General features: G+C 39.1%; 1 protein-coding gene across 1 annotated transcript in view; it reads left to right on the forward strand.

The window, feature by feature from the left end:
• Positions 1–11,658, forward strand: part of scp2a (sterol carrier protein 2a) — a 30,799-nt gene extending 19,141 nt beyond the window's left edge. The window contains exon 16 of the mRNA XM_084707399.1: positions 10,624–11,658. Within this exon, the coding sequence (XP_084563525.1) occupies positions 10,624–10,719 (96 nt within the window). The 3' untranslated portion in view covers positions 10,720–11,658. The remainder of the gene's footprint in view (positions 1–10,623) is intronic.
• The last annotated feature ends 304 nt before the right edge of the window (positions 11,659–11,962 follow it).

Genomic DNA, 11,962 nt, shown 5'->3' on the forward strand with positions numbered 1-11,962 from the left:
AGAATGTGTGACCCACAAAAAAAAAAGATTTTAAGAATGTGTGTTCCCACCGTAATTGCTTCCCAAAGGTATACAAATTTCGAAATATCCTTTGGGGTAGTTATTTAATCGATTCACATTAATCCCGAGCCATTTTTTCCTACTTAGAGTCAGCATAGAGCCATTACCACCGAGGTAACCATTTCTGACGGCCGTCAGAATGTGTGACCCACAAAAAATATGTTTTAAGAATGTGTGTTCCCACCGTAACTGCTTCCTAAAGGTATTACAATTTCGAAAGATCGTTTCGGGTAGTTATTTAATTGATTCACATTAACCTGGAGCCGTTGTTTTTGATTTAGAGTCGTCATAGAGCCATTACCACACAGGTCACCATTTCTGACGGCCGTCAGAATGTGTGACCCACAAAAAATATGTTTTAAGAATGTGTGTTCCCACCGTAATTGCTTCCCAAAGGTATTAACATTTCGAAATATCCTTTGGGGTAGTTATTTAATCGATTCACATTAATCCCGAGCCATTTTTTCTTACTTAGAGTCATTTTAGAGCCATTACCACACAGGTCACCATTTCTGACGGCCGTCAGAATGTGTGACCCGCAAAAAATATGTTTTAAGAATGTGTGTTCCCACCGTAACTGCTTCTTAAAGGTATTAAAACTTTCAAAGATGGTTTGGGGTAGTTATTTCATCGATAAACACTAATCTTGAGCCGTTATTTCTGATTTAGAATCGTCATAGAGCCATTACCACACAGGTCACCATTTCTGACGGCCGTCAGAATGTGTGACCCCCCCCCAAAAAAGATGTTTTAAGAATGTGTGTTCCCACCGTAACTACTTCCTAAAGGTATTACAATTTCGAAAGATCGTTTGGGGTAGTTATTTAATCGATTCACATTAATCTGGAGCCGTTGTTTTTTATTTAGAGTCGTCATAGAGCAATTACCACACAGGTCACCATTTCTGACGGCCGTCAGAATGTGTGACCCACAAAAAATATGTTTTAAGAATGTGTGTTCCCACCGTAATTGCTTCCCAAAGTTATTAAAACTTTAAAAGATGGTTTGGGGTAGTTATTTCATCGATTCACACTAATCTTGAGCCGTTGTTTCTAATTTAGAGTCGTCATAGAGCCATTACCACACAGGTCACCATTTCTGACGGCCATCAGAATGTGTGACCCACAAAAAATATGTTTTAAGAATGTGTGTTCCCACCGTAACTGCTTCCCAAAGTTATTAAAACTTTAAAAGATGGTTTGGGGTAGTTATTTCATCGATTCACACTAATCTTGAGCCGTTGTTTTTGATTTAGAATCGTCATAGAGCCATTACCAAACAGGTCACCATTTCTGACGGCCGTCAGAATGTGTGACCCACAATAATAAAAATAAAAAAAGATGTTTTAAGAATGTGTGTTCCCACCGTAATTGCTTCCCAAAGGTATTAACATTTTGAAATATCCTTTGGGGTAGTTATTTCATCGATTCACATTAATCCCGAGCCATTTTTTCTTACTTAGAGTCAGCATAGAGCCATTACCACCGAGGTCACCATTTCTGACGGCCGTCAGAATGTGTGACCCACAAAAAATATTTTTTAAGAATGTGTGTTCCCACCCTAACTGCTTCCCAAAGTTATTACAACTTTAAAATATGGTTTGGGGTAGTTATTTCATCGATTTACACTAATCTTTAACCGTTGTTTCTAATTTGGAATCGTCATAGAGCCATTACCACACAGGTCACCATTTCTGACGGCCGTCAGAATGTGTGACCCACAAAAAATATGTTTTAAGAATGTGTGTTCCCACCGTAATTGCTTCCCAAAGGTATTAACATTTCGAAATATCCTTTGGGGTAGTTATTTAATCGATTCACATTAATCCCGAGCCATTTTTTCTTACTTAGAGTCATTTTAGAGCCATTACCACACAGGTCACCATTTCTGACGGCCGTCAGAATGTGTGACCCGCAAAAAATATGTTTTAAGAATGTGTGTTCCCACCGTAACTGCTTCTTAAAGGTATTAAAACTTTCAAAGATGGTTTGGGGTAGTTATTTCATCGATAAACACTAATCTTGAGCCTTTATTTCTGATTTAGAATCGTCATAGAGCCATTACCACACAGGTCACCATTTCTGACGGCCGTCAGAATGTGTGACCCCCCCCCAAAAAAGATGTTTTAAGAATGTGTGTTCCCACCGTAACTACTTCCTAAAGGTATTACAATTTCGAAAGATCGTTTGGGGTAGTTATTTAATCGATTCACATTAATCTGGAGCCGTTGTTTTTGATTTAGAGTCGTAATAGAGCCATTACCACCGAGGTAACCATTTCTGACGGCCGTCAGAATGTGTGACCCACAATAATAAAAACAAAAAGATGTTTTAAGAATGTGTGTTCCCACCGTAATTGCTTCCCAAAGTTATTAAAACTTTAAAAGATGGTTTGGGGTAGTTATTTCATCGATTCACACTAATCTTGAGCCGTTGTTTCTAATTTAGAGTCGTCATAGAGCCATTACCACACAGGTCACCATTTCTGACGGCCGTCAGAATGTGTGACCCACAATAATAAAAACAAAAAGATGTTTTAAGAATGTGTGTTCCCACCGTAACTGCTTCCCAAAGTTATTAAAACTTTAAAAGATGGTTTGGGGTAGTTATTTCATCGATTCACACTAATATTTAACCGTTGTTTCTAATTTGGAATCGTCATAGAGCCATTACCACACAGGTCACCATTTTTGACGGCCGTCAGAATGTGTGACCCTCAAAAAATATGTTTTAAGAATGTGTGTTCCCACCGTAACTGCTTCCTAAAGGTATTAAAACTTTCAAAGATGGTTTGGGGTAGTTATTTCATCGATTCACACTAATCTTGAGCCGTTGTTTTTGATTTAGAATCGTCATAGAGCCATTACCACACAGGTCACCATTTCTGACGGCCGTCAGAATGTGTGACCCCCCCCAAAAAAGATGTTTTAAGAATGTGTGTTCCCACCGTAATTGCTTCGGTATAAAAATTTCGAAATATCCTTTGGGGTAGTTATTTAATCGATTCACATTAATTCCGAGCCATTTTTTCCTACTTAGAGTCAGCATAGAGCCATTACCACCGAGGTAACCATTTCTGACGGCCGTCAGAATGTGTGACCCACAAAAAATATGTTTTAAGAATGTGTGTTCCCACCGTAACTGCTTCCTAAAGGTATTACAATTTCGAAAGATCGTTTGGGGTAGTTATTTAATCGATTCACATTAATCTGGAGCCGTTGTTTTTGATTTAGAGTCGTCATAGAGCCATTACCACACAGGTCACCATTTCTGACGGCCGTCAGAATGTGTGACCCACAAAAAATATGTTTTAAGAATGTGTGTTCCCACCGTAATTGCTTCCCAAAGGTATTAACATTTCGAAATATCCTTTGGGGTAGTTATTTAATCGATTCACATTAATCCCGAGCCATTTTTTCTTACTTAGAGTCAGCATAGAGCCATTACCACCGAGGTCATCATTTCTGACGGCCGTCAGAATGTGTGACCCACAAAAAATATGTTTTAAGAATGTGTGTTCCCACCGTAACTGCTTCCCAAAGTTATTAAAACTTTAAAAGATGGTTTGGGGTAGTTATTTCATCATTCACACTAATCTCTAACCGTTGTTTCTAATTTGAAATCGTCATAGAGCCATTACCACACAGGTCACCATTTCTGACGGCCGTCAGAATGTGTGACCCACAAAAAATATGTTTTAAGAATGTGTGTTCCCACCGTAACTGCTTCCTAAAGGTATTCAAACTTTCAAAGATGGTTTGGGGTAGTTATTTCATCGATTCACACTAATCTTGAGCCGTTGTTTTTGATTTAGAATCGTCATAGAGCCATTACCACACAGGTCACCATTTCTGACGGCCGTCAGAATGTGTGACCCACAATAATAAAAACAAAAAGATGTTTTAAGAATATTTGTTCCCACCGTAACTGCTTCCCAAAGTTATTAAAACTTTAAAATATGGTTTGGGGTAGTTATTTAATCGAATCACATTAATCTTGAGCCGTTGTTTCTAATTTAGAGTCGTCATAGAGCCATTACCACACAGGTCACCATTTCTGACGGCCGTCAGAATGTGTGACCCCCCCAAAAAAAGATGTTTTAAGAATGTGTGTTCCCACCATAACTGCTTCCCAAAGTTATTAAAACTTTAAAAGATGGTTTGGGGTAGTTATTTCATCGATTCACACTAATATTTAACCGTTGTTTCTAATTTGGAATCGTCATAGAGCCATTACCACACAGGTCACTATTTCTGACGGCCGTCAGAATGTGTGACCCTCAAAAAATATGTTTTAAGAATGTGTGTTCCCACCGTAACTGCTTCCTAAAGGTATTAAAACTTTCAAAGATGGTTTGGGGTAGTTATTTCATCGATTCACACTAATCTTGAGCCGTTGTTTTTGATTTAGAATCGTCATAGAGCCATTACCACACAGGTCACCATTTCTGACGGCCGTCAGAATGTGTGACCCACAATAATAAAAAAAAAAAAGATGTTTTAAGAATATTTGTTCCCACCGTAACTGCTTCCCAAAGTTATTAAAACTTTAAAATATGGTTTGGGGTAGTTATTTGATCGATTCACATTAATCTTGAGCCGTTGTTTCTAATTTAGAGTCGTCATAGAGCCATTACCACACAGGTCACCATTTCTGACGGCCGTCAGAATGTGTGACCCCCCCCAAAAAAGATGTTTTAAGAATGTGTGTTCCCACCGTAATTGCTTCCCAAAGGTATAAAAATTTCGAAATATCCTTTGGGGTAGTTATTTAATCGATTCACATTAATCCCGAGCCATTTTTTCCTACTTAGAGTCAGCATAGAGCCATTACCACCGAGGTAACCATTTCTGACGGCCGTCAGAATGTGTGACCCACAAAAAATATGTTTTAAGAATGTGTGTTCCCACCGTAACTGCTTCCTAAAGGTATTACAATTTCGAAAGATCGTTTGGGGTAGTTATTTAATCGATTCACATTAATCTGGAGCCATTTTTTCTTACTTAGAGTCAGCATAGAGCCATTACCACCGAGGTCACCATTTCTGACGGCCGTCAGAATGTGTGACCCACAAAAAATATGTTTTAAGAATGTGTGTTCCCACCGTAACTGCTTCCCAAAGTTATTAAAACTTTAAAAGATGGTTTGGGGTAGTTATTTCATCGATTCACACTAATCTCTAACCGTTGTTTCTAATTTGGAATCGTCATAGAGCCATTACCACACAGGTCACCATTTCTGACGGCCGTCAGAATGTGTGACCCACAAAAAATATGTTTTAAGAATGTGTGTTCCCACCGTAATTGCTTCCCAAAGGTATTAACATTTCGAAATATCCTTTGGGGTAGTTATTTAATCGATTCACATTAATCCCGAGCCATTTTTTCTTACTTAGAGTCAGCATAGAGCCATTACCACCGAGGTCACCATTTCTGACGGCCGTCAGAATGTGTGACCCACAAAAAATATGTTTTAAGAATGTGTGTTCCCACCGTAACTGCTTCCCAAAGTTATTAAAACTTTAAAAGATGGTTTGGGGTAGTTATTTCATCGATTCACACTAATCTCTAACCGTTGTTTCTAATTTGGAATCGTCATAGAGCCATTACCACACAGGTCACCATTTCTGACGGCCGTCAGAATGTGTGACCCACAAAAAAGATGTTTTAAGAATGTGTGTTCCCACCGTAATTGCTTCCCAAAGGTATAACAATTTCGAAATATCCTTTGGGGTAGTTATTTAATCGATTCACATTAATCCCGAGCCATTTTTTCCTACTTAGAGTCAGCATAGAGCCATTACCACCGAGGTAACCATTTCTGACGGCCGTCAGAATGTGTGACCCACAAAAAATATGTTTTAAGAATGTGTGTTCCCACCGTAACTGCTTCCTAAAGGTATTACAATTTCGAAAGATCGTTTGGGCTAGTTATTTAATCGATTCACATTAATCTGGAGCCGTTGTTTTTGATTTAGAGTCGTCATAGAGCCATTACCACACAGGTCACCATTTCTGACGGCCGTCAGAATGTGTGACCCACAAAAAATATGTTTTAAGAATGTGTGTTCCCACCGTAATTGCTTCCCAAAGGTATTAACATTTCGAAATATCCTTTGGGGTAGTTATTTAATCGATTCACATTAATCCCGAGCCATTTTTTCTTACTTAGAGTCAGCATAGAGCCATTACCACCGAGGTCACCATTTCTGACGGCCGTCAGAATGTGTGACCCACAAAAAATATGTTTTAAGAATGTGTGTTCCCACCGTAACTGCTTCCCAAAGTTATTAAAACTTTAAAAGATGGTTTGGGGTAGTTATTTCATCGATTCACACTAATCTCTAACCGTTGTTTCTAATTTGGAATCGTCATAGAGCCATTACCACACAGGTCACCATTTCTGACGGCCGTCAGAATGTGTGACCCACAAAAAATATGTTTTAAGAATGTGTGTTCCCACCGTAACTGCTTCCTAAAGGTATTCAAACTTTCAAAGATGGTTTGGGGTAGTTATTTCATCGATTCACACTAATCTTGAGCCGTTGTTTTTGATTTAGAATCGTCATAGAGCCATTACCACACAGGTCACCATTTCTGACGGCCGTCAGAATGTGTGACCCACAATAATAATAAAAAAAAAGATGTTTTAAGAATATTTGTTCCCACCGTAGCTGCTTCCCAAAGTTATTACAACTTTAAAATATGGTTTGGGGTAGTTATTTGATCGATTCACATTAATCTTGAGCCGTTGTTTCTAATTTAGAGTCGTCATAGAGCCATTACCACACAGGTCACCATTTCTGACGGCCGTCAGAATGTGTGACCCCCCCCAAAAAAGATGTTTTAAGAATGTGTGTTCCCACCGTAATTTCTTCCCAAAGGTATAAACATTTTGAAATATCCTTTGGGGTAGTTATTTAATCGATTCACATTAATCCCGAGCCATTTTTTCCTACTTAGAGTCAGCATAGAGCCATTACCACCGAGGTAACCATTTCTGACGGCCGTCAGAATGTGTGACCCACAAAAAATATGTTTTAAGAATGTGTGTTCCCACCATAACTGCTTCCCAAAGTTATTAAAACTTTAAAAGATGGTTTGGGGTAGTTATTTCATCGATTCACACTAATATTTAACCGTTGTTTCTAATTTGGAATCGTCATAGAGCCATTACCACACAGGTCACCATTTCTGACGGCCGTCAGAATGTGTGACCCTCAAAAAATATGTTTTAAGAATGTGTGTTCCCACCGTAACTGCTTCCTAAAGGTATTAAAACTTTCAAAGATGGTTTGGGGTAGTTATTTCATCGATTCACACTAATCTTGAGCCGTTGTTTTTGATTTAGAATCGTCATAGAGCCATTACCACACAGGTCACCATTTCTGACGGCCGTCAGAATGTGTGACCCACAATAATAAAAAAAAAAAGATGTTTTAAGAATATTTGTTCCCACCGTAACTGCTTCCCAAAGTTATTAAAACTTTAAAATATGGTTTGGGGTAGTTATTTGATCGATTCACATTAATCTTGAGCCGTTGTTTCTAATTTAGAGTCGTCATAGAGCCATTACCACACAGGTCACCATTTCTGACGGCCGTCAGAATGTGTGACCCCCCCCAAAAAAGATGTTTTAAGAATGTGTGTTCCCACCGTAATTTCTTCCCAAAGGTATAAACATTTTGAAATATCCTTTGGGGTAGTTATTTAATCGATTCACATTAATCCCGAGCCATTTTTTCCTACTTAGAGTCAGCATAGAGCCATTACCACCGAGGTAACCATTTCTGACGGCCGTCAGAATGTGTGACCCACAAAAAATATGTTTTAAGAATGTGTGTTCCCACCGTAACTGCTTCCTAAAGGTATTACAATTTCGAAAGATCGTTTGGGGTAGTTATTTAATCGATTCACATTAATCTGGAGCCGTTGTTTTTGATTTAGAGTCGTCATAGAGCCATTACCACACAGGTCACCATTTCTGACGGCCATCAGAATGTGTGACCCACAAAAAATATGTTTTAAGAATGTGTGTTCCCACCGTAATTGCTTCCCAATGGTATTAACATTTCGAAATATCCTTTGGGGTAGTTATTTAATCGATTCACATTAATCCCGAGCCATTTTTTCTTACTTAGAGTCAGCATAGAGCCATTACCACCGAGGTCATCATTTCTGACGGCCGTCAGAATGTGTGACCCACAAAAAATATGTTTTAAGAATGTGTGTTCCCACCGTAACTGCTTCCCAAAGTTATTAAAACTTTAAAAGATGGTTTGGGGTAGTTATTTCATCGATTCACACTAATCTCTAACCGTTGTTTCTAATTTGGAATCGTCATAGAGCCATTACCACACAGGTCACCATTTCTGACGGCCGTCAGAATGTGTGACCCACAAAAAATATGTTTTAAGAATGTGTGTTCCCACCGTAACTGCTTCCTAAAGGTATTCAAACTTTCAAAGATGGTTTGGGGTAGTTATTTCATCGATTCACACTAATCTTGAGCCGTTGTTTTTGATTTAGAATCGTCATAGAGCCATTACCACACAGGTCACCATTTCTGACGGCCGTCAGAATGTGTGACCCACAAAAAATATGTTTTAAGAATATTTGTTCCCACCGTAACTGCTTCCCAAAGTTATTAAAACTTTAAAATATGGTTTGGGGTAGTTATTTAATCGAATCACATTAATCTTGAGCCGTTGTTTCTAATTTAGAGTCGTCATAGAGCCATTACCACACAGGTCACCATTTCTGACGGCCGTCAGAATGTGTGACCCGCAAAAAATATGTTTTAAGAATGTGTGTTCCCACCATAACTGCTTCCTAAAGGTATTACAATTTCGAAAGATCGTTTGGGGTAGTTATTTCATCGATTCACACTAATCTTTAACCGTTGTTTCTGATTGAGAATCGTCCTAGAGCCAATTACCACACAGGTCACCATTTCTGACGGCCGTCAGAATGTGTGACCCCCCCAAAAAAAGATTTTAAGAATGTGTGTTCCCACCGTAACTGCTTCCTAAAGGTATTACAATTTCGAAAGATCGTTTGGGGTAGTTATTTAATCGATTCACATTAATCTGGAGCCGTTGTTTTTGATTTAGAGTCGTCATAGAGCCATTACCAAACAGGTCACCATTTCTGACGGCCGTCAGAATGTGTGACCCCCCCAAAAAAAGATGTTTTAAGAATGTGTGTTCCCACCATAACTGCTTCCTAAAGGTATTACAATTTCGAAAGATCGTTTGGGGTAGTTGTTTCATCGATTCACATTAATCTGGAGCCGTTGTTTTTGATTTAGAGTCGTCATAGAGCCATTACCACACAGGTCACCATTTCTGACGGCCGTCAGAATGTGTGACCCACAAAAAAAAAAGATTTTAAGAATGTGTGTTCCCACCGTAACTGCTTCCTAAAGGTATTACAATTTCGAAAGATCGTTTGGGGTAGTTATTTAATCGATTCACATTAATCTGGAGCCGTTGTTTTTGATTTAGAGTCGTCATAGAGCCATTACCACACAGGTCACCATTTCTGACGGCCTTCAGAATGTGTGACCCACAATAATAAAAAAAAAAGATGTTTTAAGAATATTTGTTCCCACCGTAACTGCTTCCCAAAGTTATTAAAACTTTAAAATATGGTTTGGGGTAGTTATTTAATCGATTCACATTAATCTTGAGCCGTTGTTTCTAATTTAGAGTCGTCATAGAGCCATTACCACCGAGGTCACCATTTCTGACGGCCGTCAGAATGTGTGACCCCCCCAAAAAAAGATGTTTTAAGAATGTGTGTTCCCACCATAACTGCTTCCTAAAGGTATTACAATTTCGAAAGATCGTTTGGGGTAGTTATTTAATCGATTCACATTAATCTGGAGCCGTTGTTTTTTATTTAGAGTCGTCATAGAGCCATTACCACACAGATTCTTAAAAAAAAAAAGATTTCTTTTAAGAATGTGTGTTCCCACCTTAACTGCTTCCTAAAGGTATTACAATTTGTGTGTTTTGAGAATGGGGATTTTTGGGGGGGTGGCGGGATAATCCAGTTTCACCTTTGCTCTGATGGCTGTGTGGGACTGGCTGGCTGGCCGGGTGGGCGGGGTGGGCGTGGTAAACCTGCTGTGGGTTACACAAGGGGCAGGCTGTCGGTCAGCCTAGGGCTGACACCAATGCCCGCTGATGTCAGCTCCTGTCCTACTTTTCAAGTCCCGCAATTAATCCTGCAACTAGGGTAACCTGAACCCTTTTAAAAGCCCTGCAGGAGGCCTGCCAAGGATTCAGAGATGCTGAATGCCAACCCAAATCTGGACACTAATGGTGGTCATGCTCCTATGTATGGCTTGGCTGTTGAAATAGATGCTGCCTTCTAAAATCAAGAGGTTATGAATATGGCAAGCAGTCACTTGCCGTAGACCAGCCTGAGTTTTCTTTTGTGTTTTCAATGCTTTTATTCACCACAGCTATGGGTTAGTTTAAGTGTACTTATTGGTTGGTAACTCTCTCTCTCACTCTCTCTCTCACTCTCACTCTCACTCCCTCACCGCTGCATCGCAGGCTTTCTTCCAGGGGAAGCTGAAGATCACTGGGAACATGGGCATGGCCATGAAGCTGCAGAGCCTTCAGATGACAGCTGCCAAGGCCAAGCTCTGAATCACCTCTTTTGTGGATTGCTCCTTTCTCAATGGTGCACTCTTGTCCTTTATCCCACTCCTTTTCCTGTATGAACCATCCTTTCAAGCACTTACAATTTCCCCTCTCTCTCTCTATCTCTTCTCCCCCCTCCCTCCCTCCCTCCCACCTTCTATTGTCCTGCTGTCTGTTTGCAGAAATTAACCTGATCCCTAGAAATTAATCTAACTCTTCCTAATGAAGCCTACTTTATTGACATATAGTTGACTGAATAATTAACTTGCATTATTATCATGAAATCCGGTCCCTAATGTTTCAGACAAAGTTTAATTCAGTCAAACTAATGTTCACTGTCCTCATTCTGACAAGCTGCTGTTATGAAGATAACTTGGAGATGGAGAGATAATGACAGTCGAGAAATGCAATTAAGGCTTCTTTTGGCCTGAGCACTGGCTTTAGTGCTTGTGTTTGAAGGGGGTGTACAGATGATCTTTAAAACGGATGTGATATATTTGACACTCGGGTAATGAATAATACTCAACTGGAACTGTTCTTTTCTGTATATCGCTACTGTAGCATAAAAGGAAATAACTCATGGGGAATAACTCACAGGCAAATATCAATAAATAAATATCAATGTTACAATTGCTCAATCCAACAAATGTTCAATCCATAGCATAGTTTATATTTGTGTTCTAATGTTTAATAATGATGTAATGCATTTTATTATTTGACTGCATAAAGACCACTCAATGTGCCTCAAATGCCACTCTTTCTGAAATTGCATTTTTAATGAAAGACTAAAGATAATGTTAGATCAACATTTCGTATAAATGGATGTAATTTTTGCTAAATAATTGCTATATTAATGGATGGATGGATGTTTCTGTTTAAGTGGTATTTTTAATCACTTTCAAATATTCAAATAAAAACATTTTAACTACTGGATTTAAAATGTAAGTACATTTGAACTTGTTTTCCTTGTTCATGAGCTCCTGTCTGTACAAAGTTCAACATTCCTTCCAAACGTTTGTTTGATTATGAGTTGAAGGTTGAGAGCAAGTATGGTTTCACAAGTTGAATGTTACCCTGCATTGCTATCTTTTGAAACATGAATCCAGTGTGTGTGTGTGTGTGTGTGTGTGTGTGTGTGTGTGTGTGTGTGTGTGTGTGTGTGTGTGTGTGTGTGTGTGTGTGTGTGTGTGTGTGTGTGTGTGTGTGTGTGTGTGTGTGTGTGTGTGTGTGTGTGTGTGTGGTGTGTGGT

Source organism: Hypomesus nipponensis, chromosome 10 (genome assembly GCF_054491055.1).
Source record: "Hypomesus nipponensis isolate SF chromosome 10, ASM5449105v1, whole genome shotgun sequence".
NCBI lineage: Eukaryota > Metazoa > Chordata > Actinopteri > Osmeriformes > Osmeridae > Hypomesus > Hypomesus nipponensis.